This window comes from Toxorhynchites rutilus, chromosome 1 (genome assembly GCF_029784135.1).
Source record: "Toxorhynchites rutilus septentrionalis strain SRP chromosome 1, ASM2978413v1, whole genome shotgun sequence".
Lineage (NCBI taxonomy): Eukaryota > Metazoa > Arthropoda > Insecta > Diptera > Culicidae > Toxorhynchites > Toxorhynchites rutilus.
This window is the reverse complement of record NC_073744.1, coordinates 160,898,508-160,925,258: the sequence shown is the minus strand read 5'-3', so window position 1 is coordinate 160,925,258 and position 26,751 is coordinate 160,898,508. Positions and strand designations below refer to the sequence as shown.

General features: G+C 39.7%; 2 protein-coding genes across 6 annotated transcripts in view; one reads left to right on the top strand and one right to left on the bottom strand.

The window, feature by feature from the left end:
• LOC129765074 (NADPH--cytochrome P450 reductase) overlaps nucleotides 1–17,285 on the top strand; it is a 58,207-nt gene extending 40,922 nt beyond the window's left edge. For 4 of the 5 annotated variants that reach the window (XM_055764927.1, XM_055764934.1, XM_055764950.1 and 1 more), the window contains 4 exons: nucleotides 5,289–5,413; nucleotides 5,493–6,588; nucleotides 16,324–16,481; nucleotides 16,547–17,285. In XM_055764927.1, the coding sequence (XP_055620902.1) occupies nucleotides 5,289–5,413; nucleotides 5,493–6,588; nucleotides 16,324–16,481; nucleotides 16,547–16,691 (1,524 nt within the window). In that variant the 3' untranslated portion in view covers nucleotides 16,692–17,285. Of the gene's footprint in view, nucleotides 1–4,826; nucleotides 5,192–5,288; nucleotides 5,414–5,492; nucleotides 6,589–16,323; nucleotides 16,482–16,546 lie in introns of those variants that run through there. The other variant, XM_055764956.1, reaches the window with a different exon arrangement.
• On the bottom strand, nucleotides 16,033–18,037 carry LOC129765101 (uncharacterized). The gene is made up of 2 exons (XM_055764970.1): nucleotides 17,646–18,037; nucleotides 16,033–17,577 (listed from the first exon to the last, which is right to left on the bottom strand). The coding sequence occupies exons 1-2, from the start codon at nucleotides 17,930–17,932 to the stop codon at nucleotides 17,259–17,261; spliced, it is 606 nt and encodes a 201-aa protein (XP_055620945.1). The 5' UTR covers nucleotides 17,933–18,037; the 3' UTR covers nucleotides 16,033–17,258.
• Between the last annotated feature and the right edge of the window lie 8,714 nt (nucleotides 18,038–26,751).

Sequence of the window (26,751 nt, the reverse complement as noted above, 5' to 3'; positions counted from 1 at the left end):
TGGGCAACTCTATAGATTGCGATACTGTGTAGATCAGGGGTTCTTAAAGTATTCGATATCGACACATCCGCCCCGGGAGCGAACGGTCCAGTCAACGCCGCTGGTTCTCGCTTTGCGATCGAACTGCGCAGCCGTTTTTCTCCTAATGGGATTTGACAGCATACTTCCATCAAGATGCTGAAACGATAGGTGTTTCGTTCTTGACACCTTCATGACAAGACGTGAGACGAGTAGCGAGACGTAGCCTTCAAATTTATTTACTTTTTGTTTGGTTGTGTGGTTATGATTTCATATCAACTCGCTGAGGAAAATAACTGAAGGAAACAACATTGTTGAAGATGCCATACCAGCATATTTCCAGCAGTATTGCGACGACAAAACCTAGCATTACAACATTTTGCGCGCTTTTTGCGTTTCAAACTTATTCTTGTAACACAGAAGTCCAAAACACAAAATTCAAGGCTCAGGATTTTCTTTGATTAAAACATCCAACGCAACTGGTTACATTCCTGTAATATATGGCAAAATAGCAACACAAAAGACAACTAACTTGAAAGCGCGAGCAGCTATTATGCCAACGAATGCATTTGTCACTAAAAGATGCGATTTGTTTTGTAAACAAATTTGTTTTTTCACGAGCAATGGTCGAACAGCAATTTTGAAATTCCGGTCCACCTATAGTAGAACGCCTTGACTTCCATGAATGATCAGAGCTGAAATTTGTTACCTTCACTGCATATATTTGGGCTACTACAACGAGAATTGCAACGTTGCCATCAAACGACGTGCAGCGAAACATATTCTTCATTCTTTGATGATTAATGTGCGCTACACATACAGCGTCACCGTCACCGTCCCGTCAATTATTCTCTTGGACTTATTCTGCCGACGTCACAGTTGCCGGTGATCTTCTTCTTCTTCTTCGTCAATGGCACTAACGTTCCTAGAGGAACTTCGCCGTCTCAGCGTAGTATTACTTGCGTCATTTTTTATTAGTACTTAGTTGAGATTTCTATGCCAAATAACACGCCTTGAATGCATTCTGAATGGCAAGCTCTAGAATACGCGTGGTCACAGTGCAAGTCGGAGGAAATTTCTTTGACGAAAAATTCCCCCGACCAGAACGGGAATCGAACCTGAACACCCGGCATGTTAGTTATGACGCTAACCATTCGGCCAATGGAGAACCGGTGATTGCCGGTGATGGTGTATGTGAATACTACCATACGATTTTCATGGGAGAATATTTGACATTTCATTCCTTTACGTTAACTTCACGGTGACGGAACGTTGTATGTGTAGCGCACTTAATAGTTTGTCAGAGTGTTCTGACGATCAAAACATGTTGCAAGTCAGTGCACTATGATCGTCAATACTAGAAATACCATAACACTAGATGTAATGCTAGTTTACACGTTTACCAGAGTGCTTTTTTCACGTTGCGTTCCATGAATACAATTCTTATATAAAATGCTAAAACGTCTAGAAGATCAAAGGATGTAAATGAGACTAAACGGACAGTGAAATACTTGACTTTTCTTCATTATTTCAGCATTTAGAGATTTCCAACTTTTGGTCAATTATGTATTCCATTACCTATAGTGTTTGCTGTCGCTCAGATGTTATCGTGCGTTCGATTTCAATTTTGAAGTCAATTTACTTCAATAAATACAACAAGCGACAACCGAAATGAAAACCTAAGCTTTGCTCGATGAATGTAAAATGCGATCTGCGACAATCATCAATTCGTTACGGACAATTTTATCACCTACTTGATCGTTCAAAGCGTATTGACGAAACCCAGCAACAGGCATCGTGTTGCATCGTACTTCGTCAGTCACCATCTGAACAATGTTTTCGTCAATATGAAATGACTATTGTAGCACGACAGTTGCCAGGGCAATTCTGTGAAAATATACGTTGTATCTAAATAAATGCAGTTTTTGTCCCAAATTCTGGAAACTCTACATATCCGCACTGGCACGAAAATTTCTCGTATGCCGCAGGCACCTTTTCTTGTCGTAGCTCCGATTGAGGGATGCCAACATTTTATTCCTCGGTATAAAATGTGATTGTTTAATAGAAGAGTGATTGTTTAATAGAAGAGAGCGTTGACCGTGTGTGGTGGAACGCAAGGCGAAACAGCGTCTCGTCAGCCTGCGTACAATAGGTACAACAGAGGATGTTTGGAATACATGGCGGAACAACCACACACGGTAGGTGGACATGTTGTCCGAGAACGATGTTGGTTGGATTTTTTTAAATGGTGTAATGTCGTGCTGCATATTACCAGGCACAGAAGGAATAAAAAAGTAAAGACACTCTCCCATCGAGGGAGATTACTCCACACATTCTCGCTATGCTGGGCGTTAGTATTATTCCGAGACTGCTTGCTTTTATTGAACTCGATACCAGTGCCGGACGCAGAATGCGTTAACATTGAATCATTGAAAAAAGATAAGCCACTTAGTCAAGGCGCTTATTTTTTTTCTAAGGAGCCTTGTTTCTTTCTTCTCATGACCTATTCCAAGCAATGGAAAAACTTTTTTTTTTCAATTTGCTTTCCCACTAGAAGATTTTTTTATTAATAAATCGTCTCAGGTTCTTTCGTTTCTTTTTTTATAATTAACAGAAAGTTTATAAATATTACACATGAGTTAAATTGAACATTTACAGCATCTTTGCATTCTGCATGTGAATGATAATATTGTTGGAGAAAACTAAAAATTCTCCAAGGGTTCTTTTTGCATTCATCCGTTCTATCCCGCGCAATCTGCTTACCACGTGCATTTAGTTCAGCTGCACTTCATTCGTTCTCAAACCGTTCGCTCGCTATCAGGTTGTTCGGAATCATTTCGTATGGCGAATTATGCTTTTTAAAAAGGAACGATCGTTCGTTCAATATTTTTGATGCATTAGTTCTTTCCATCCGTTCGTAAACGGTTTGTCCATATCTACTATGGTGGCTAAATGCTGTTTTTTGCTTTTCCCCCCACAGCGCAAGCAGAGAGTAAAATCTAAAAAATATACCAACCTTATCCACTATATTATTTGCTTTATTTACTATTTTCACTGTTTGTGTTACAATTAAAAATATTGCTGAGTAAATTTCCTATCTAATGGTATATAATCTATACAAATAAAAATGGAAGGTCATATATGTTGGTGAGCGTTAAACCCGAGGAGAAGATGGTCCGATTTGAGCCGTCTTTATTTTGTTGTATTCGTCTCTTCCCGTAGATCAGTGTAGCGGGGAAAAAAATCGAAGCCAAATGTGTTCGTAAGCTCAAACCCCAAGAAAGGAATCGTCAGATATGCACTGTCTTTATTTTGTTGTATTCGACTCTGGCAGAAGTAACAGGAAAATTATAATAAAAGGAAATTTTGAAGGGCCAATTAAAAGATCAATTAATGGCGTTCACTTGGTAAGAAAACGCGAATGTTTGAAAGAATTCATATGAAAAAAATTATTTTGAGCAGGAAGAAGTTCGGCGGTTCAACTAGTGTAACAAGTATAGAAATAACGATTTTTGTAATATGCATTTCTTCTTCTTGCATTGGGTTAACGTTCCCTGTGGAACTTTTGCCGTCTCAACGTATGCATTTATTAGCGTCATTTATTAATACAGTAATCGTTCGCTAACTGGTCCTGGTTTGACTGGTCTGCTTTTTAACTGGGCGAACGTTAACTGGTCCTTGGACCAGTTAAAAAGTAGAATTTCGTAAACAATCGACCCCATATTCAAATGGAAGATTTGCTGTGAGGGGCATTCGAATGTCATTTGAAATGTAATGAAAATTGCCATTATTTTCGCATCATTGATTAAATTACAGAAAAAAATTCCTCAAATTATATTTCATACCTGTTGTCGCACTCAATGCGAAACTTCCATTGGAATCCCTTTGTTTATCCAATTTCTTGATCAACGCGAATCAAACAATTCGTTGAAGTTCCCCTCGATTTTACTTGACGTTCAACATGCCGGACCAGCTAAAACGCGAATGTCGATAACTGGTTTTCCCTTTTCACCCAGTTAGTGAATGTTTACTGTACTTAGTTGAGATTTCTTAAGCCAAATAACACGCCTTGAATGTATTCCGAGGGGCAAGCTCTAGAATACGCGTGACCACAGTGCAAGTCGAAGGAAATTTCTTTGACGAAAAATCCCCCGGCCAGAACCCGAACACCCGCCATGATTATGTGAGACGCTAACCACTCGGCCACGGGTGCACAGTGTAATATGCATTTGATATCCCTTAATTTTTCGATACATTTTTCATATGTACCCTAGTTACCGCCTATATATAAATTTTAGACGAAACTGCCCAGGTAGCTGATAGTTTTAAAAATAAAGATTTAAAAAAAAACCTATTTATAAATCAAAGATGTAGTCCTACGTCAAAATCGATTTTCGCGATTTTTTCGAGTACACAGAATCGATATGAAACATCAGAAATCCAAATGGAATGAAAATCGATATTTCAAATACTGATCCGAGATCGTCCAATCCTAGTTCTGTTCTCTTCTATTAAACACTAATGCCCTGTTTTACATCAAATCGTTTCGGACCCTGGTTTTCCCTCGTTGTTATTCGGCCTCAAAAAAAGGAAGACCATTGAAAAACTAAGTTATGTGAACCAAAAATAAACACGTTCATGTGGTGTTTTTTGCCAATCGAATACTTGTTTTCCCAGTGTGCGAAATGTGTACGGGGCTGAATATTTCTCATCGCCCTAGAGCGCACACTCACACACACACACACACTTCGAAAATCGTGATTTGACGTTTCTAGCCATCATATGCTGTCTTGCGTATTATTTCCCCATTCATTAGTTCATCACTCGTTTACGACTTGCGTTCTCTACATGCTCGCTGTTTTGCACGTGATATTTGTGGCCTAACTATCTTTTAAAGATGTGATATTTATTGCCAAACTCCGGTGCACGAATGATAGCGTGCAACAGAAAGTTTACCATGCGCCTCGCGGCACCTTCCGCGAGGCAGCAAAATGTTAAGAATTGTTGTGGTGGTAGCGGAGGCTTCTCGGTCGCTTCCCGAACGGGAGTTTTATCGGTGAACGACGGTGGATCGAACCAGTCCACGCGGTGGCAGTTGTTCCGCTGGTTGTTGAACATCCGGCAGGATCCAAAAATCAGCGGACGTTTCCGTCGGAAAGGGAAGCTTATTGAGGTATACGGCTTGAATTACGGGGGCATTACGCAACAGTATCGTGATATTGAGAGTTTGTGTTGTAATGAATTATTTTGTTTTGTGCTTTCATCCGTAGGTATTTGGACTGGGTAATAAAACGTACGAGCACTACAATAAGGTTGGAATCTATGTCGACAAACGCTTGGAAGAGTTGGGCGCCACCAGAGTCTACGAGCTGGGACTTGGAGACGATGATGCAAAGTACGTTTCTGCTTACAGTTCTTTTGTTGGACAGATGTGCGATTTCTATTTTTTAAACTATTTTCTTTTCCCCCATTAGCATTGAAGATGATTTTATCACTTGGAAGGACAAATTCTGGCCAGCGGTTTGTGATTTCTTCGGCATTGAGAGCACCGGAGACGAGGTGCTGATGCGTCAATATCGTTTGCTAGAGCAACCGGAAACAACTTCGGAGCGTATTTATACCGGTGAGGTAGCCCGTTTGCATTCCCTCCAGACCCAGCGTCCGCCGTTCGATGCAAAGAATCCATTCCTGGCACCGATCAAGATTAACCGCGAGCTGCACAAAGCCGGAGATCGGTCGTGCATGCATGTTGAGTTCGACATCGAGGGTTCGAAGATGCGTTACGAGGCTGGGGACCATTTGGCGATGTATCCGGTGAACGATACCGATTTGGTGGTGCGATTGGGAAAATTGTGTAACGCCGATCTGGACACAATTTTCTCGCTGATCAACACCGATACGGACAGCAGCAAGAAGCATCCATTCCCCTGTCCAACGACGTACCGAACTGCGTTGACGCACTATCTGGAAATTACTGCCCTGCCAAGAACCCACATTCTCAAAGAGTTGGCCGAATACTGCAGCGACGAGAAGGATAAGGAGTTTTTGCGCTTCATGTCTTCAACGGCGCCCGAGGGTAAGGCCAAATGCCAGGAATGGATTCAGGACAGCTGCCGAAACATTGTGCACGTGTTGGAGGATGTTCCATCCTGCCGTCCGCCAATCGATCACTTGTGCGAGTTGCTGCCCCGACTGCAGCCACGTTACTATTCGATATCTTCCTCGTCCAAACTGCATCCGACCACGGTTCACGTGACGGCTGTGTTGGTCAAGTACGAAACGAAAACTGGCCGCGTCAACAAAGGTGTCGCAACAACATTCCTCGCCCAGAAACATCCCATCAACGGGGAAGCCCTGCCGCGGGTGCCGATCTTCATCCGGAAAAGCCAATTCCGATTGCCAGCGAGGACGGAGACGCCCGTCATCATGGTTGGTCCCGGAACGGGACTGGCTCCCTTCCGTGGATTCATTCAGGAGCGGGACTTCAACAAACAGGAGGGGAAGGAGATCGGACAAACGATTCTGTACTTCGGATGCCGGAAACGGGCCGAGGATTATATTTACGAAGAGGTGCGTACTTCTTTGTTTTGATTGACTTTTTTTTTATCTCTTCGTATACGGTTGTTATGTTCAGTGCCGTTCTACGCATAGCTGTCTTCTTCTTCTTGAATGGCGTTAACGTTCCCTGTGGAACTTTTGCCGTCTCAACGTATGCATTATTAGCGTCATTTATTAATACTTAGTTGAGATTTCTTAAGCCAAATAACACGCCTTGAATGTATTCCGAGGGGCAAGCTCTTGAATACGCGTGACCACAGTGCAAGTCGAAGGAAATTTCTTTGACGAAAAATCCTCCGGCCAGAACGGGAATCGAACCCGAACACCCGGCATGACAATGTGAGACGCTAACCACTCGGCCACGGGTGCACTCTACGCATAGCTGTCCCATGTTTCAAATTCAGCAACTGAGAAAAAAGAAATAATAGTTTTGTACAATATTCGTCTACCAGAAGCTTTAAGCATTTCAGTTTAGCAATACACCGGGTTTTTTCTAAGCAGTAAACTATTGTCTGATGAAAATGTGAAAAGTTCCCCTCACTTGAATCAATCAACCTTGTTTACGCGGGTTTAAAAATTTATGGTGGGACTGTTATGCCTGAAATTTTGTGGTTTTTCAAAAGGTGGAAGCAAACAAGTACTTTTTTGTTTTTTTTAGAAGATTAGGCATAAAGTCATCGTTTTATGAAGAAAGGTTAAAATTGTAAAAAGTCACATTTGACAACTATGTGTAGAACGGCAGCTTGCTGGTACAAAATCAGTGGTAATTATCACTCCAGTGCGGCACATTGATGCGATCGGTGCTTAAAGGATAAGTTAAAATGTGTGTTTTATGTTCGTAAATCGTAATCAAACTGCTCGGTTGAGCAGGTATTCAAGCAAGATATGTGAAGATATGTGAAGTCGCTGCTGTGAGAAGTAGATCCGAACAACCGAGGTTACCGAGCACGGTGCGTGATGATATTAAGTTATTGAGAAAAACTTGAGTCATTTTTGTATGCGATACATGTCTTCTGTTTCATGAAAATAGTTTCGGAAATTTGATTTGGTATTTTGATGATTCCGTAAGCAGTATTTTCGGTTTCATTTTCATTTTTAAATTTTTAATGGTTTCATTAAATACCCTGCCAATAACGGAGTCTGTGGAATGCCTGGGCGCCCCCACAGTATTTTCGCCCTTACTGCATTGAGCGCTTCACTGATTTAACGGGTGTTGAATACAAAATGAGAATATTTTCAATACCTTTCAGTAACTCAAATAAAGAGCATAAAATTTTCTTTCTCCAAGAAAATTGCTCTTTGGGCTCCCTAGAAACAGTAGGCGTGTTTGGTTTTGCTAGTTTGAATTTAGTAAAAGCAAAGATGGCGTTGAAACAGCACGTGCTCCGCGAACGCATTGTACGGTTCTACGAAACGCATTTCCAGCAAGGAAAAAAGTTCACGGTGGCACATTTTAAGGAAGAAAATGTACCTGTCAGTACGGTATATCGTATCCTGGGTTCCCTGAACGTAGAGCGGAAGGTCGGAAGTGGTCGTCCGGTGACGATAATGACGACGCAGAGGAAGACATCGTTAAAGAAGCTGTTTGACAACAAGGACGCAACCAGCCTGCGTGACGCCGGTCGGAAATATGGCTGCTCCCACGTATTGCCATCGGACCCTCAAGATGGAAGGAATCGTCTGCAGGAAGAAGACGAGGTCGCCGGAGTACACGGAGGAGCAGATTGAGACGATTAAATCACAGTGTCGTTGGATGACCAAAAAATACCGCGGGACGTCTTTCGTTCTGGAAGACGAAAGCTATTTTTCGCTGTCCAAAACGCATATTCCAGGAAATGATAATAACTACTCCAGCGACAAGTCATCCACACCGCCTGAAGTGAAATACAAGTTCAAGCACAAGTTTGAAAAAAAGGTTATGTTGTACATCGCCATTTCCGACCGGGGCATTTCAAAGCCTTGGTTTAAGCCGAGCGGGCTGGCAATCAACCAACAAATCTATCGAGAAGTGTGCCTCGATAAAATCCTGCTGCCGTTCCTGAACGAGCATCACGCGGATGGGAAGTACGTCTTCTGGCCGAACAAGGCGTCTTCCCATTACGCCAAGAAGACGCTGGCGTATCTTGAGGAGAAAAAGATACCGTTCGTGCCGAAAGATCGTAATAGAGGATTTCTTTGGCTCACTCAGTGCCCTAGTGTATAAAAAAAATTGAAGGTCTAAGGACACGAAGCAACTGACTACAAGAATCCGGAAAATGGACGTAAGTGTCGTACAACGTTCTTGTGAGAGCATCGCGACAAAGTTGCGTCGAACAGCAGACCACGGCCCTTACTCAAACATTCACTGACATTTTTTTGAAGAAAATACATTATGTTATTAATAAAAAATACTGAAATCGATGAAAAAAATTTTTTTTTTATATTTTATTGAAAAAAATCTCATTTTTTATTTAACACCCGTTAGCTGACCTTCTCTACCGCGTAACTCGTGTGACACATATGAATAATCCATTCAAGCAATAGAGCCGAATGTCCGGCTGCCTCTTCCTGGAGAATGGAGACGAACAAAATGCTGGATAGAATAAAGTTTATTCAGGTGAGCCTTCATTACGCCAAGGGAGCAAACAGTGTCCTATGCAGAAGGTTCATTCACGAAACTCTGGATGTGGTTCTTATTCAAGAATCTTGGCTCAATAATTTTAGGCTCGAGGAATTTCTACACAAAAATGTGTGTTCTCTATGATAGCACACAAACTGCACCAAGAGCAACAATTGTTATACGGGATAACATTAGTTATGTACCCATGACAGAATTCATCAATACAAACATCGTGGCAGTGCAATTGGAGGTTCCAACAACTCATCGTCGCTTCGCCATATTTTTCAGGAGACTACGATGCGACGCCAATGCCTACCATACGGTCTAGCATGCGCTGCCATACGTCAATATTCGTGTTTATATTCAAATGCGTTCCACATCCATGTAAAACGCTATTTTCAGTATGTTTCTTATCAAATAAAAACATATTTTTAGGAGTTCCCGCTTAACATGAGTATATTGTGGAACAGCGGTTGTCCGATAACTGGCACAGCCCGAATTAACGAATTCTGCTCGTTAACTGGGCTGACTTTCCAAAATGTCAAAAAACACCGAGGGGAACATCAATGATGCACTCAAAAAAGATTAGCTGAAAAATATAGAAGCGCAAAATAAAAACTACACTGAAAGAACTAATTATGAAATATAACAAACTTTTTGGAAAATGCAACCAATCTAGTCATTTTCTACCGTGCTAATTATTGATTTAGTCTACAAGGAGAAATTGTTAAACAAATATGCAGTCAAGCAGCACCATATCGGCTACATTTACCCGGTGAAAATGCACGTGTTATAAATATATTTAAACTCTTACCACCGTATTGCCTTGACAACAATAAAAATATTTAATGCACTTTTCTCACCACAGTCTTCAGATATGACATATTCAAGTTGACGTATGCTATCGAGTTATGTAGACTACCCTCTGGTGGGGATGTCCATTGAATCTGACATCCATTTTACATACCACAGCAAACATTCAATCGCTTAACATGGCATATTAGAAGTCGTATATAAAGTGAATCAAAATCATATACAATGTCGATAGAAGGATACATTGTGTACATTTAAAACTGTATAAAATGCGAAAACCACTATTTTATTTATCACTACAGATTAGGGGCTGTCCACATACCACGTGGACAGAAAAATCATGATTTTAGACTCCCCCCCCCCCCTATTTCGTGGACAAGCGTGAACATTTGCTAGACCCCTCCCCTCAAGTCCACGTGGACATTTTTTGCATGTTTTTGGATCGAGGAAATTATTAGAATTGGGTTTATTAGAAGTTGTGTTTTTTCTGTTTTTTGGGTTTTCACTAACATTACCTAATAGTTAATTCGTATCGCTATTCGGTTTCCTCCAAATTCCATTTATGTAGTCTTGATATTTCCGTTGTTGAATTTCGTATCAAAACGTCCCTTATAGGTTTCGATATTTGGCACGTGCTATCATTATATATCTTATGATATCTTATGGCAAAATCTAAATGCAAGCGATTCTTAAAGAATCATAGCTTGAAAGCCTGCTGTCTGATTGAAATACGGTATTTGACAAAGAGTCAAAAACCTTTATGTTAAAACGATAGCAAATAATGAATCGTAAAGCAGTATGAGAATATTAATTAATATCATATATTTATATAATAAAATAAAATATAATAAAATATATTAATATCAGGATGAGTTTATCATGCATATATCATGCCCGTCGCGAATCTATCCTGCACGTACGCAAAGAAATTCTGGATTATCCTTTCATGAGTCAACTGAACTGTTCAACTGCCCAAAACTTCACTTATTTCACGTTCTGTTATAATTCGAAAAATATCTAATCATCGAAAGGGAATCAGGAAATCGAAGCAAAGGCAAAGGCATCCTAAAAACTCACTCGAAAGTGGTTGCTCTTTTCAAGCGGACCCCGGATTTGTGACCGAAAAACACAGAGAAAATGGCACGAGCTTCGCAATCCTAGATTCAAAAAACAAATGAAGGGATGGTTGAGAAATGTTGAGATACAAGTTGTATCGAACCGTAATGCGAAGTAATCTGGAAGCAAAGGAGCGGATGCTCTACAGGAATTTGCTAATGAAATTCGGTTGCGTCGTTATGGATAATGAAACGTACTGCAAGGCTGTTGTTTCCGGAAAAAAACTACAGGACAACAAATTTAATACATTCCTCGTTAGATCTGCAAAGTGCCCAGGAAAATACAAAAAAATTGTCAAATTAATGGCTGCATACTAAAAAATGAACCTTTCGTAACTCCTAACATACAATTAACCAGAATTCGTTTTAAAAAGGAGTTCCTTCTGGAGATGTTGACTTTTTCTGGCTTGGGTTTATATGCTTTTTTGACCCGTCTTGGCAATTTGTCACTATTAAGATATGGACAAACGTTTATGAAATACAACGCCACTTTGGTTCTCAAGAAATGATATCCGGGTCAAGCTAAGGCTGGCTGGAGAATACTGGTCGATTGCTAAGGGAAAACTGTAGGAAAACTGTATAACTATAAGCGTTGTGGAGCTGTTCAACGGAAAATGCAATTTGAATGCCAAACAAGAGGTAAAACGAAGTACTAAGGATGAAAAGTTTAAAAAAATATTGAAAATGCAGAACAAATTTCAGACTTCATTTATACTATACTTATTAAGCGTGTGCACGTGGACATTATTCATAACCCATACCCCCCTTACCGTGGACAAGCATGGACATTCACCTACCCCCTAACCCCCGGAGGTTGTCCACGTGGTATGTGGACAGCCCCTTAATTCTTAATTCGGTGTAACAAACATCGGTTTTATGATATACACTATCGTAATATCGATCTATGCGAAATCATTTATGCATATATAGCATTGTCGAGTCAAATCGCATATCAGTGTAAAAAGCATCATATATCGTTACACACGGCTTTTTTGCGTATAAAATATGGAAATATTTTGCTTGAATTTTCACCAGGAATTGTTTATATCGATATTGCAGCCAAATTAAGAAAGATAGAAGTTGGGCGTCAAAGAACAAATTGTAGAGCGGTTAAAGAACTCCAATTCAATTGATAAAAACAATCTCGTTTAACCCTTTTTGCGGTCGTATTAAATTTGGGCATGGGTGTCGTACTGGTCGGAATTATTTTTCCTTGGAAAAGCAGTGATACATGTAAGATTATTAAAAATATTTTTTTTTTGTGAACTACATACTCGTATATGTATTATAGGGTAGCAATGGATGTATGGAAAAAAAATTCATCGTCGAAATTTTTTTTTCGAATGACACCAGATTTCGTCGTTTTATTCATGTTTAAATCATTTGGCATCGAAAAAAATTCGATTTTCCAAATTTCCTTCACCCCCCTCCCCCCCTTGGAAGATTTTCGAAGATAAAAAAACAAAACATTGAGTGCTTTGAGGCACCCCTAAATCATGCCCGATTGAGCTGAAACTTTGCACAGGTCATTTTTTTTGGCCCAATAAACAAAATGTGCATGGGCGGTTTTTGAAATTTGACATGACCATTTTCGCTGCCACCCTAACAACGTATTTTAATGTAATGTTTTTATATAAAAAATATATTTTATAATTCGTCTTCGTGTGAAATCTTTCGAAACAATCTCTAAGAGTAAATCATATGAAGTATAGTCAATACATAATTATATTTTTATTATCTGTTGGATATGAGACTTTTACCATTAATGCAACAAATGTGTAATTAGTACCAGCAATGTGTGTCCGAAACGATCAACACTTTTCACTTTTAACAAACAAAGATTGTTTTACATGAGATTATTCAAATGACATAAGAAACTTATGCAAACAATTATTCTGCTTTAAAAAAAACTACTTCAGCATAATGTAAACCATAACCATAACCATAACTTTTCACTTTAGATGAACAAAGATTTTATTGCTTGCGATTATTAAAATAACATGAGACATTTCTGCAAACAGTAGTTCTGATACTTATGAACAATATTTTCCATCGCACCAAAGTGTTACAATGGCTAAATTCTGCTGTTATGATTTTTGTCCCACATTCCTATGCATTCAACGCACTGTGCGTTGTCTTGTGTGGGTGACTACTTTGTTTGATACTGAGCACCGTTATCTATTACTCATAGGAACACCGTATTGATTCGTGAACAGGTTTACTAGAGATCAAGCTTCGTTTAGAAAAAGCATAAACTAACGTTGGTTGAGTAAAATATAAGATTAGCATGGTTTTCTGTTGTGGTGGCTGAGACCAGACAAACGACCAGAACGATGAAAAAGGTATGGTGGATGAGAACAGACAAACGACCACAAAGAGTTAATATAATTTTTTAGGATAAAATCAACAATAACACATTAAAAATTATGAACCTTGAAGTTTTTTTTTTATCCCATTTATTTATTTATTAGGCTCATTAGCATTTTAGCTGTAACAGAGCCGTGTTTTAAACGTGTACATGTATATATGTTTATGTTTCTATAAACTGTAAATTACACAGTAGTTAGTAGTAGCCATTTCGGCGTTAAGTTTTCTGTTCCATTACATTATGGTAAATTACACAGTAGTAGCCATTTCGGCGTAAGGGTATTCTTCCTGTTCTTCCATTGTTCAGCAGACCGGACAGCGACGACAGTTGATATTGATCATTGTTGGGTTATTTAAAGAAAAGCAGCCCGATGTTTCTTGCAGAGCAGAGCAGTTGTATGGATGAATCGATCTAATTTCGACCGTGGATCGATCTCCATCGCTGATGATGTTTGCGTGGACGTAGTTATTCTATAACAACACAAAGATGGTCAATTGAGGGCCCTGAGTTTGAACTCACGACCGATCGCTTAGTAAGCGAACGCGTAACCAAGTGGCTACGAAGACCCCCTAACCTTGAAGTTGTTCACTTCCAAAATGTTAATTAAATCCACTAATTTAGTTGTTCCACTACTATATCCTGAATTAAATTTTCTCATCTTTCAAATAAAAGCATCAGAATCGTAGCGTACTTTTTAATGTAGAGCCAGTTTGAGGGAACAGAGTCCGAAACAAAAGTAAAATGTCAATAAGTCAGTAATAAATTATTATTATCGTCTTCCGCTAAAAAACCTTTGGAAGAGAACGGTGGGACGATCATCATCATTAAAAAAAAGTCACAGGAGGGTTGTGTCCGAGACACGACCGCATAGTTATCGTAGGATTCCGTTAGGCTATCTGTTGATTTTGGATGTTTGAAGAATTACATCGTTAAACTTTTCGATAATGACTTGATTTTAATGTCTCATGTATTTGCAATGTTGATTTCCCCCAGGCAGCTTGATTTTATGCCTCTGTTAGGGATACATTTCGGTAGGAACAAAAGTTTCCCCCACTTTCATGTATTTGCAATGCCGATTTCCCCAGGCAGCTTGGCTTTGATGTCGCTGTTAGGGAATACATTTCGCTGGGAAAAAAAAGCTCCCCCTACTTTTATGTATTTGCAATGCCGATTTCCCCAGGCAGCTTGGCTTTGATGTTTCGATCAATCAGAAGTGGATATTTCCGTTAGGATAGGGGTTGAGATTTTTCATTTGTTCGATAGTTAGTTTCATCACATATATTAGGCTGTCAAAAAAGTCCTGTGGTATTTCCGCGAGGTGTCGTTGTAAGCGCGTAGTTCTAGTTGTATTCATTCTATCGAGTCATTCTATAGCTTGTTGGAAATATAGTCAACAAGATATAGTATGACTCGATACAATAATAATATAGTCCGCGTTTTAATATAGTCCTTGACAGTGTTTTGTTTGGTTAAGTCGTTCGTGAGTTATAGTGTCGCAAATATGGAGCAAAATAAAGAGAAAATCCGACATATTTTACAGTACTACTATGTCAAAGGCAAAAATGCATCTCAAGCTGCCAATTAAATTTGTGCAGTTTATGGACCCGATACAGTTTCCATTTCCACCGCACAACGATGGTTTCAACGTTTTCGTTCTGGTGTAGAGGCCGTCGAAGATGCACCACGCTCCGGAAGGCCTGTCGTCGGAAATTGCGACAAAATCGCTGAATTAGCCGAGAAAGACCGGCATAGTAGCAGCCGTAGCATCGGCCAAGAGCTGGGGATAAGTCATCAAACCGTTATTAACCATTTGAAGAAGCTTGGATTCACAAAGAAGCTCGATGTATGGGTGCCACACACGTTGACGCAAAAAAACATCTTTGACCGTATCGACGCATGTGAATCGCTGCTGAATCGCAACAAAATCGACCCGTTTCTGAAGCGGATGGTGACTGGCGATGAAAAGTGGGTCACTTACGACAACGTGAAGCGCAAACGGTCGTGGTCGAAGCCCGCTGAAGCGGCTCAGACGGTGGCCAAGCCCTCATTAACGGCCAGGAATGTTCTGCTGTGTGTTTGGTGGGATTGTCAAGGAATAATCTATTATGAGCTGCTTCCCTATGGCCAAACGCTCAATTCGGACCTGTACTGCCAACAACTGGACCGCTTGAAGGTAGCACTCATGAAGAAGAGGCCATCTTTGATAAACAGAGGCCGCATTGTCTTCCATCAGGACAACGCAAGGCCACACACTTCTTTGGTGACGCGCCAGAAGCTCCGGGAGCTCGGATGGGAGGTTCTTTTGCATCCGCCGTATAGTCCGGACCTTGCACCAAGTGACTACCACCTGTTTTTGTCCATGGCGAACGAGCTAGGTAGTCGGAAGTTAGCCACAAAAGAGGCCTGTGAAAATTGGCTATCCGAGTTTTTTGCTAATAAGGAAGCGAGCTTCTATAACAGGGGTATTATGAAGTTGGCATCTCGTTGGGAACAAGTCATCGAACAAAACGGCGCATATTTGACTTAAAACAGATGATTGTAACTAATTTTATGAACAAATGAAAATTCAAAAAAAATACCGCAGGACTTTTTTGACAGCCTAATATTATATTCTTCAATAAAAAAATTGTTATGGAGTGCCGAAATTGATTGGCGCAAAAACCTCATGTATCCATCATGAAATGACTGGGCAATAAGCGTTTGAAATTGGACAATTTTCACGATGTGCTCGATTTTCGATTTTCAATTTGTACCCCAATATGTTCCCGAAAGACGCAATCCTACGTCAAAAAAGCAGAGTGCCTTGCGTTGTATAACTTCGATTAACTTGACGTTTGTTATTGTTCTTTCAGGAACTGGAAGATTACGTTAAACGCGGTGTGGTGAGCTTGCGGGTGGCTTTCTCCCGGGATCAGCCACAAAAAGTGTACGTCACGCATCTGCTGGAGGAAGACACGGACCTGCTTTGGGATGTGATAGGAGAGAAGAAGGGGCACTTCTACATCTGCGGGTAGCGTTTCAACATCCCTTTTTCTGCTGAGCATGTTTCATCAAATAATTTTTTCTTGTTTTCAGTGACGCCAAGAATATGGCCACCGACGTGCGAAACATTCTGCTCAAGGTGCTGAAAACAAAGGGCAACATGAGCGAGAGTGAAGCCCAGCAGTACATCAAAAAGATGGAAGCCCAGAAGCGGTATTCGGCTGACGTGTGGAGCTAATCGTGCGGTTCCATTCGGTGCGATGCTTTAGTTCAAAAATTCTTCTTTTCCTTCAGAGAGTCGTCTTCTATTTCCTTTTTTCTTGCTGCTGTCTCAAGCACTCGTTAATTACCGTTGCGACGATAACAGTTTCCTCCCTCGGGTGATCAGGTATATTACGGCACTTTAAACAAACCATTTGCAATAGTGCCTCCATTAATTTCCTTGTTTTTTGAGGGAATTTTTAGGCTCGTTTGTTCTTTTTTTACGTACGTAAACAGTTTACTTTTAATTTTTCATACGCACTTCTAATGCGCGGGGGAAGGACGAAGGACATGGTGAAACGAGTTCTTTTTACTAATATGTAATCAAACGGAAAAAATGTTCGTAGAATAGTTTTTATTAGTGGAACGGCGTAAATGGATGCAAATTTTTTAATTGCTTGGACGAAATGTAGTTGAAACTTGTGCAATTGTGTCGATACAGAACTAGAATTAACGTGGATAATTGTTAACATAGGAAGAATGATGCAACAAATGTTTTGGAGATATATTCGAAGGTAGCTGAATAGCCTGCTTGCCCTGCTGATTAAATGAAAACAGCATACATGAGAAACTCCTGCAAGTACATATCAATCTCGTCGGGTATTTTGAGGCAATCTTTAAATCGTTGAATGGAGTTAACCTCCTGGATGTCAATGGCTTTGAATGTTAGTTTGAATCGAATCACCAAATCATTCAGATTGTGCACGATCCGAAAGCCTACACGCAGATACCATTCCAATGGTTTCCGTCTTTCGTTCCCGGCTATTAAATCGCTCCCCTGCAGATCGTCGATACGGTTACAAACTCTCTCCAGACCCTGATAATTCCGTAAAACTTTATGATATCCTTTGACTAGCTCCGTTCTAAAAAAAATAACATCGAATCGAACTTTGATAGTTTTTCTTATTCCAAATCAATTAACCAAACTCACACAAGTTCCCCGGTTGCAATCAATCGGTTGTTAATCTCATGCAAACACTCTATCCGGATGTGGTCCACTTGGGCGCTGGAGTAAGGCGTTGTTTCGGGGAGTGCTTTCTGCAGCAGTTCATAGCGGTGTGCTTTTGCCAGTGTTTTATCCACGTTTGCCCGTTCCGTGGTGATTAAAGCCTTGATTTGACGATAGGTGCTACGGAGTGACTCACAGAAAGACACTAGGTGCTCCTGGGTAATCTTGATGGAAGAATTGTCGGGGTTAATCACGGTTTCTGCAGTCATTCTTTCCAGCAATCATGTACCCAAATCGGGTGTCGAAGTAATCAAAACAAACTTCTTCCTATTTACTCTATTTACAGAGAGCAAATTCAATTCACACAATCTAGTACTACAAATTCTAAATTACTCAAAGTTCCGAGGTTCGTGTATAATGTGGGAACTCTGCGCATACACTGAGGGAAAATTTGATTATTCTGGGATATAAATATCTAGTAGTAATTTTTGACGTAGGATTACATCTTTCAGGAACATATTGGGGTACAAATTGAAAACCGAAAATCGAGCAGATCGTGAAAATTGTCCAATTTCAAACGCTTATTGCTCAGTCATTTCATGATGGATTGATGAAATTTTTGCGAGAATCGATTTCGGCACTCCGTAACAATTTTCTATATTGAAGAATATAATATATGTCACGAAACTAACTATCGAACAATTGAAAAATCTCAACCCCTATCCTAACGGAAGTACCCACTTCTGATTGGTCGACATTGATGACATATGTGGCAGGTCCCTAACAGAGACATCAAAACCAAGCTGCCTGGGGGAAATCAGCATTGCAAATACATGAAAGTAGGGGAAGCTTTTGTTCCTACCGAAATGTGTTCCCTAACAGACCCATCTAAACCAAGGTGCTCAGGGGAAATCGACATTGCAAATATATACATGTCTCGTTGACGGCATTAGGCTTCATTTACCAGTTTAGGAGAGCGTCAAAGATAAAGATTGATTTTCAGGATAAAACTGCAGCGGCCTTCTATTTCGACTACAATCCTGATTTTCTCTGGGTTTGTATCGATTAATCGACGTAAATTATTCGTTCGCTTCGATTATTGGTTGTGCAATATTCGTTCGATTAATAATCGATTTCTGTAGGAAGTATTCAATTAATCGATTAATCGAACGATTATCGGGGATCACTATGCAAGTCGGTGGCATTTTTATATTGCAAGTAAGGTGAGTGATACGATTAATTCTAGCAAATAAAATTCAAATTTGAAACTTTAATGTTGGTTGTTTCGTGAAATTTCATTGTATTGTGAAAAATTTGGCACAAGTGTAAGTGTAAAATTACTGTGTTCGATATTGGTAATCTTATATATAAAATTCTCGTGTCACGATGTTCGTGGTCAAACTCCTCCGAAACGGCTCGATCGATTTTAATGATATTGTACTCAAAAAACTTGGTAGGCATGTGAATAGGTCGTAAACTATATATGATACCGCTAGGATACCTATTACTTTATATTTGATACCGATTAGGGTGGTCCCATGCAAACAAAATCTGAATAACTTTGTTTTCGTATTTTTTTTGCATAAATTTGGCTTGAAAAAAAAAATTATAACCATATATAACCAATTTTCACGCTCATCTTTTTTTTTTATCGCGATATTTGTATTTTTATATAAACGATACCAAATAATTGATTCGTCGTTCGTTTTTTAAATAGGACGAATTTATTTATGTTGTTTAATGCCAGATGGCACTTCGTCGTCTTCATCGAATTTCACCCTACACATACGCAAGTAACCTCAATTTGACTAAAACTAGGAATATCGCCGGCGAGCTGGGAGCCTTTTTGGATGAGCACAATGAATTATTGAAATTATTCTAATCACACCCATGCTCGGAATGCAAAATAACAGTCACGCTATTGTCGTCAATCCTGATAAAAAACCGATTGAAGAGCACGTGTGTAGATCTAATGCGCCACAGTTACTTTAATTATTAGGAACATCATTACTCATTTTGAATTAATCTATATATATATATAAATCTCGTGTCACGATGTTCGTGGTCGAACTCCTCCGAAACGGTTTGATCGATTTTAATGAAATTATACTCAAAAAACTTGGTAGACATGAGAATAGGTCGTAAACTATATATGATCCCTCTAAGATACCGATTACTTTATATTTAATACCGATTAGGGTGTTCCTATGCAAAAAAAAAAATGAATAATTTAGTTTTTGTATTTTTTGCGATATTTGTATTTTTATATAAACAATACCAAATAATTGATCCGTCGTTCGTTTTTCAAACAGGTCGAAATTATTTACGTTGTTAAATGCCGGAGGGTACTTTGTCCTCTTTATCGAACCCTCACCCCACACATACGCAAGCAACCTCAGTCCGACTAAAGCTAGGCGCCTGGCCGGCGAGCTGGAAGCCTTTTTGGCTGAGCACAATGATTTATTGAAATTATTCTAATCACACACATGCTCGAAATGCAAAATAACAATCCTGATAAAAAACAGGCTGGAGAAATTGTGCTTAGATCCAATGCGCTACAGTTATTTCAATCATTAAGAGCATCATTACTCATTTTGAATTAATATTTTTGAACACGTTTTTAGAGGAGACGAAACAAACATGAGAATGCGCTCGATGGATACTTATGTGTGTCGTTTGCTTAATTGACGTAATCAGGACAACGTCATTTTACGATATCTTGAGCTGTGCCAATAACCCATGATCAATATATACGCAAAGGTAGAGAGCGACCGACTGCGATTCCTATAACACAATCAACAGAAGCGGTTTGAGGAAGAATACATTCTCTTGCGAGATGCTATCATGAGCAACACCAACACAGCCTTTGTTCAAACGACAGCCCGTGTATACGAATAAAAAAATGAAGCCTTGAAAGAGCTCCATTACAAAATTACACGTATTCCGTCCAACATGTTGCTGGATGTATTCGGTTGAATGACAAAAGCGAGAGTTACCTTATACGTACATTCCTGATCAACTATTCTCCTGTATTCTGAAATCCTCTCGAATCAGAATTACCCGAACGAATCGCAACTCAAGTTTAATCGAGTTGTGCAAATGTGGCAGCCTTACTATTCAATTCGACAGCTATTTCTGTGAAACGAAAATGGCAATGAATGATTTTGTAGATCGTTAAAACATTTAAACACACTTACAATACATTACTTATTCTTTATTGAACAGCCAAAATATTCACTAGAAATAATTTATATGGCAGAACAACATTTGCCGGGTCAGCTAGTTATCTTATATTACAATGGTGAGTTTTTTTTCTTTATTTCATCCATACATAACATAGGAGGCATCTCGTCAAGGATCACAGAGGGCGGTTTTCTTCATATCTCATTCCACTCCGGTATCTTTTATCTGATACGCACCATACAATGACTGTTTATCATCCTTCTGTCATCATCACTCGGTGAACATTGGTGGAGTGAACAAACAATACCCAACAACCAAACGAAACGGCCCTTTTTAGGGCCGCCAAATCATTATCGAAGAGTTTAACGATGTAATTTTTCAAACATATCCACAACCAACAGATAGCCTAACGGAATCCTACGACAACTATGCGGTCGAGTCTCGGACACAACCCTCCTGTGACTTTTTAACAAAAACTTCACATCTAGACTAGTAATTATGTTTTCTACTATTTCTGTAGTTGTAATTCTTAAAACGTTTGATTAGCTAATGTTTGAAAGTTTGAAAGTCCAGTGGCGGCTCGCATGAAATGATGAGTTCGCGTTGGTGCCGTCCATCACCACCAGAATAGGTTTCTTCGAAAGTATATTTCCAAGTCCTTTTTGAAAAGCTGCAAGTTTATCTGATGCGTGAGAATGTCCCAAAAACATTCATTTTGGGATGAACATTCTCCTTTATCCCAATATTGGACATTCAGATCCAATTGCAGCCTTTTTGTAATATTGTTCAAAGACTTGTCGAAAACAACGACAATGCATAGCATAGTAGTGGTTACATGACCTTGGGTTCGAAAGTGACCCGTTGGCTTCGTACCACTACAGGACATTCTTTGAATAGTGACGCGAAACTAGATCTGACTAGAAGATCGTAGGACCCTCGTGTTGCTTCAACAGAGGAAGCAAACGCTTCTGCAGACACTTTTGGAGGTAGAACTGCCCGTTTACAGTCCCGGTAGTCACGAACGGCGCACTCCATTTGCCACATGAGCAGATCGCTTGCCAAATCACGTCTTTCTTGGCAAACTTTGAAAGTTTCTGCTCCGGAACATCTTGTACAACTTGTACTGGGCGGTGAAGAACAGTAGCCCTGGAAGCTGCCGGAAGTTTGCCTTGACGTAAGTCTGATCATCCATGATGAGAAAATGAGGCTTCGTCGGCATCTGGGTGTACTGTTACTTTCCCACCGTATTTTGCCGTTCGACACGATTCAGATCCTTCTGCACTTTATACTATGCAGTCCCTCCCGGTCATTGGCTCTATGAACGAAAGACTTGGACAGATTCAACTTTTTGGTCGCATCCCTGACCGAAGCATTGGGATTTCGCTTGAACGCTTTCACGACACGCTTGTGATTCTGATCACGAATAGGACACCCATTCTGACCGCATTTCTCCTTCCGTTCGAGGCTCAGAGTTTCGTAGTAATGTTCAATCACACGACTCACCGTTGACTGCACGATTTCGAGTTGTTTTCTGAAGTCCCAGTGAGAAGGTTGTGGATTTTCCAGGTGCTTGCGCAAAATCAATTCGTGACGTTGCTCTTAGGGTGACCCAATTTTTACCAATTTCCTTAAAACTGACAGTGTAAACAATACACTCTAAACTACTTCTACCCACATTTTCAAGAAAAAATATTCAATGGGTAATTTGTTACAGCGTTTTTTCCGTGATGCAATTTGATTTGGGACACCCTTTATGACTTTCGTGATGATGTAGCGGCAGATTTGAAGCTACGTGTTAGTCATGATGCGTAGTGCGAGGTGCTTGAGTGCGAAGGAATAAGGATTTTCAAAAAAAAAAAAGGAAAAGTTGAAAAAAAACCTTGTACTCGCGAAAGAAAAAAAAATATCGGGGTTCATGTAGTCGGGAATAGAATCAGGAGGTGACATTCCGCATTTCGATACGAGTGTTTTTTGCTTTCACCATTATGGATCTCGAAGCGAGCTTGAAACGAGTGAAACGAATAAGGCAGTAGTAGAGTTTCGAGCAAAGTTTGGCATCACGTAACATTGTGTTCGAGTGTTTTCAACTCGAAACGAGAACAAATCTTTCGACAAGAAATGGTTGATCGTCATATGGGAATGTGCTAGTGAAACGTTGATTTTAATACTAAGCCTTACATCAAACAAAACTTTGATTGCATCTCTTTCGGTTTTGACGTCTATTTGTACCAGTATGTGAGTATAAATACATCACTTCTAGTGTGTTGCATAATTAATCACTTGTTATTTTAGCACTATGGAATAGTGCAAAAAAGCGGGAAGAGCCAAACGTTTTAATGTGTATGAAGGAAGCGTGGTGATCTCTGCCGGATTGCACGCTGCCAACTCTGAGATAGGTATCGCCAAATCGTTTGGTATTCGAATAAGGTGCTGCCCTTCGCTTCATGGAACGTTAGAACCTCCGCTGGAAATTCAAGCTGAAAAAGAAAAAGATTCTATCGCCGAAGTAGACTTCGAAGAAGAATTGGAAGGCAATCGTATAGAAGCGGAAGATCAAGATGAACACAACGTGCAAGTTAGGGACAGAACGAAGGCGAACATGCGAACTAACGGAAGAAAGAGAAAAGCTTGAACTTTTCCGAAGATACGTTCTAGCAAAAGAATAATGTCACGAGACGCAAAAAGCTTTATTGGAAGTAAAACGAGAAATTTTGAAAATGAATCAACAAATGCTTGCGGTACAGTTGAAGCAACTTGCTTCGAGTTTAACAAGCATTCAAAGTAATTTTGAGTGTTTTGAATAATAATTTTTTAAATTATTGAATAAGGTTGATAACTATGTTATGTGAATTTCTCGATTATTCTGTGTAATTACCGGCTAAGCCGACAAGTTCTGAGACCGCTTGCTTCAAGAATATAGGGCCCTATTCCAGAAGACGAGCGCTTGTCTCGTTTGTTTTCATCTGTTTTCATATTCCAGAAGCCGAGCTCGACCAAAAACAGACGAGTAGCTCGTCTGGCTCAACGACCGTTTGGCCGCGCTCGCCGATGAATCAGTCGAATCGTCTAGTTAGTTTGATGCGTTTGTTCACCTTGTTGATTTAAAGCATCGGTATTCTTCTGTTCCGCCTTTATCTTCAAAAATTGTTTCACGACTTAACTAGTATTGCATAAGTAATGTATGTTTTAAACTGAAATCTTCAAATTCTGTTCAGTAAATACAAGATCATACAGATTTTCAAATGGGTCTTTTCCAAACAACACAACCATATGTAAACATTGAACTCATATCTAGGGATGCCAGATGACTGTTTTGATATATTAACACGGCACGAAAAGTGTCTTTACATAATATTGAACGAGAATGAGTAATTCAAAACAACTACTTTATTGGAAATACATACATATAGATTTAAAACTTTTCTTGAAAAATCGTTGATTAGGTGAATAAACATTGCCCAATGAATCCTTAATAGCAAAACGTATGAGTGATGAAACCATATTTCAATGAAACCAATAGATATATTAGGCTGTCAAAAAAGTCCTGCGGTATTTCCGCGAGGTGTCGATGTAAGCGCGTAGTTCTAGTTGTATTCATTGTATCGAGTCATACTATAGCTTGTTGGAAAGGTATTTTTGTGCGCTATAATATAGTCCTTGACAGTGTTTTGTTTGGTTAAGTCGTTCGTGAGTTATAGTGTCGCAAATATGGAGCAAATAAAGAGAAAATCCGACATATTTTACAGTACTATTATGACAAAGGCAAAAATGCATCTCAAGCTGCCAATAAAATTTGTGCAGTTTATGGACCCGATACAGTTTCCATTTCCACCGCACAACGATGGTTTCAACGTTTTCATTCTGGTGTAGAGGTCGTCGAAGATGCGCCACGCTCCGGAAGGCTTGTCGTCGGAAATTGCGACAAAATCGCTGAATTAGCCGAAAAAAAACCGGCATAGTAGCAGCCGTAGCATCGGCCAAGAGCTGGGGATAAGTCATCAAACCGTTATTAACCATTTGAAGAAGCTTGGATTCACAAAGAAGCTCGATGTATGGGTGCTACACACGTTGACGCAAAAAACATCTTTGACCGTATCGACGCATGTGAATCGTTGCTGAATCGCAACAAAATCGACCCGTTTCTGAAGCGGATGGTGACTGACGATGAAAAGTGGGTCACTTACGACAACGTGAAGCGCAAACGGTCGTGGTCGAAGCCCGCTGAAGCGGCTCAGACGGTGGCCAAGCCCTCATTAACGGCCAGGAAGGTTCTGCTGTGTGTTTGGTGGGATTGTCAAGGAATAATCTATTATGAGCTGCTTCCCTATGGCCAAACGCTCAATTCGGACCTGTACTGCCAACAACTGGACCGCTTGAAGGTAGCACTCATGAAGAAGAGGCCATCTTTGATAAACAGAGGCCGCATTGTCTTCCATCAGGACAACGCCAGGCCACACACTTCTTTGGTGACGCGCCAGAAGCTCCGGGAGCTCGGATTGGAGGTTCTTTTGCATCCGCTGTATAGTCCGGACCTTGCACCAAGTGACTACCACCTGTTTTTGTCCATGGCGAACGAGCTAGGTAGTCAGAAGTCCCTGTGAAAATTGGCTATCCGAGTTTTTTGCCAATAAGGAAGCGAGCTTCTATAACAGGGGTATTATGAAGTTGGCATCTCGTTGGGAACAAGTCATCGAACAAAACGGCGCATATTTGACTTAAAACAGATGATCAAACAAATGAAAATTCAAAAAAAATACCGCAGGACTTTTTTGACAGCCTAAATTTATGTAAAACTTTAAAGATTGTTCAAAGAATTTCTCTGTAATTGAATGCATTTAGATACTTTAATATTAACGAAGTGAGGCACATCACAATAGCCAAAAATGGTCGCAGTGATGAGAATAAGTAATACCGGACAAAAAAAAATCCACGATTTTAAATGTTTATCGTTTATTTTAACGCAAAATAAAATCTTCTACATATCACAAATGCAAAGAATCCCTGACAGCGTCTCGAATCCTTTATACTCTGCGTTCTAAGTCGCGATCTCTACCTACTTCATTTGTTACTAACAGCGGATCTTCTAGTACCAACAGATCATTAAAATATCACATATATTGTAGACCACAAACTACATTTGTTATGGAAGCAGCCTTTTGTGGGCTGTATCGAAGCTTGCGGTTAGATGAAAGACACCTCCATCGAACCTTCAAAGCACTAATACCTCTTTCTACAGAATACCTTGCGATAGGATGTACTGTGTTGAAAATATTTTCTCCAGAGCCTTCAGCTGCTACGCGGTTTGGCGTGAATAACCATGGTGCTAACCCATATCCACTATCTCTCGAAAATCAAAGAGGTTTTGTTAATCACCATATCAAATGAAAAAAAAAAAAATCAAATTCCCAAGTCAAGTTGCAATAGACGTGTACTTTTTGTTTACGAACCCAAAAATTTGACATTTTTCTTCGAGACAAGTTTTGCTCAAAATCTAGTACACTGAAAACATTAACATTACATGATGCCAAATTCAATTCGGTTCGAGTTTCAATTTTCTCGAACCGTTTCGAAACGCGGAATGCCATCCCAGATTTATTAAATAACTAACTAAAATTTCTTGTTAATACTCTTATAATAAATAAACTTTCTTTCTATTATAATTTGTTTCGAAAGACTTTTAAGCTCCCACTCGATGGAATTTTAGTTGAGTTTAACCCATTTACGACCAAGCTGTAAAAAATATTTTTATAACAAAAACCATTGGTGTAATTTTGATTATTGGCGTTACAGAAACCCCAATGTTCAAGAATTATTTTTTCCGTTCTTCCGTTTCCCGGAAAATGACAAAAAATCATAAAAGTGCCAAACAAAAACATTGGTCAAAACCTACATTTTTGGTTCTGTA

What these genes read in the sequence shown, in the direction of transcription:
- LOC129765101 (XM_055764970.1), bottom strand. Translation starts at nt 17,932, where the DNA reads ATGACTGCAGAAACCGTGATTAACCCCGACAATTCTTCCATCAAGATT. An exon ending in ATTGCAACCGGGGAACTTGT is followed by an intron (nt 17,578 to 17,645) that starts GTGAGTTTGGTT and finishes TATTTTTTTTAG; the next exon opens with AACGGAGCTAGTCAAAGGAT.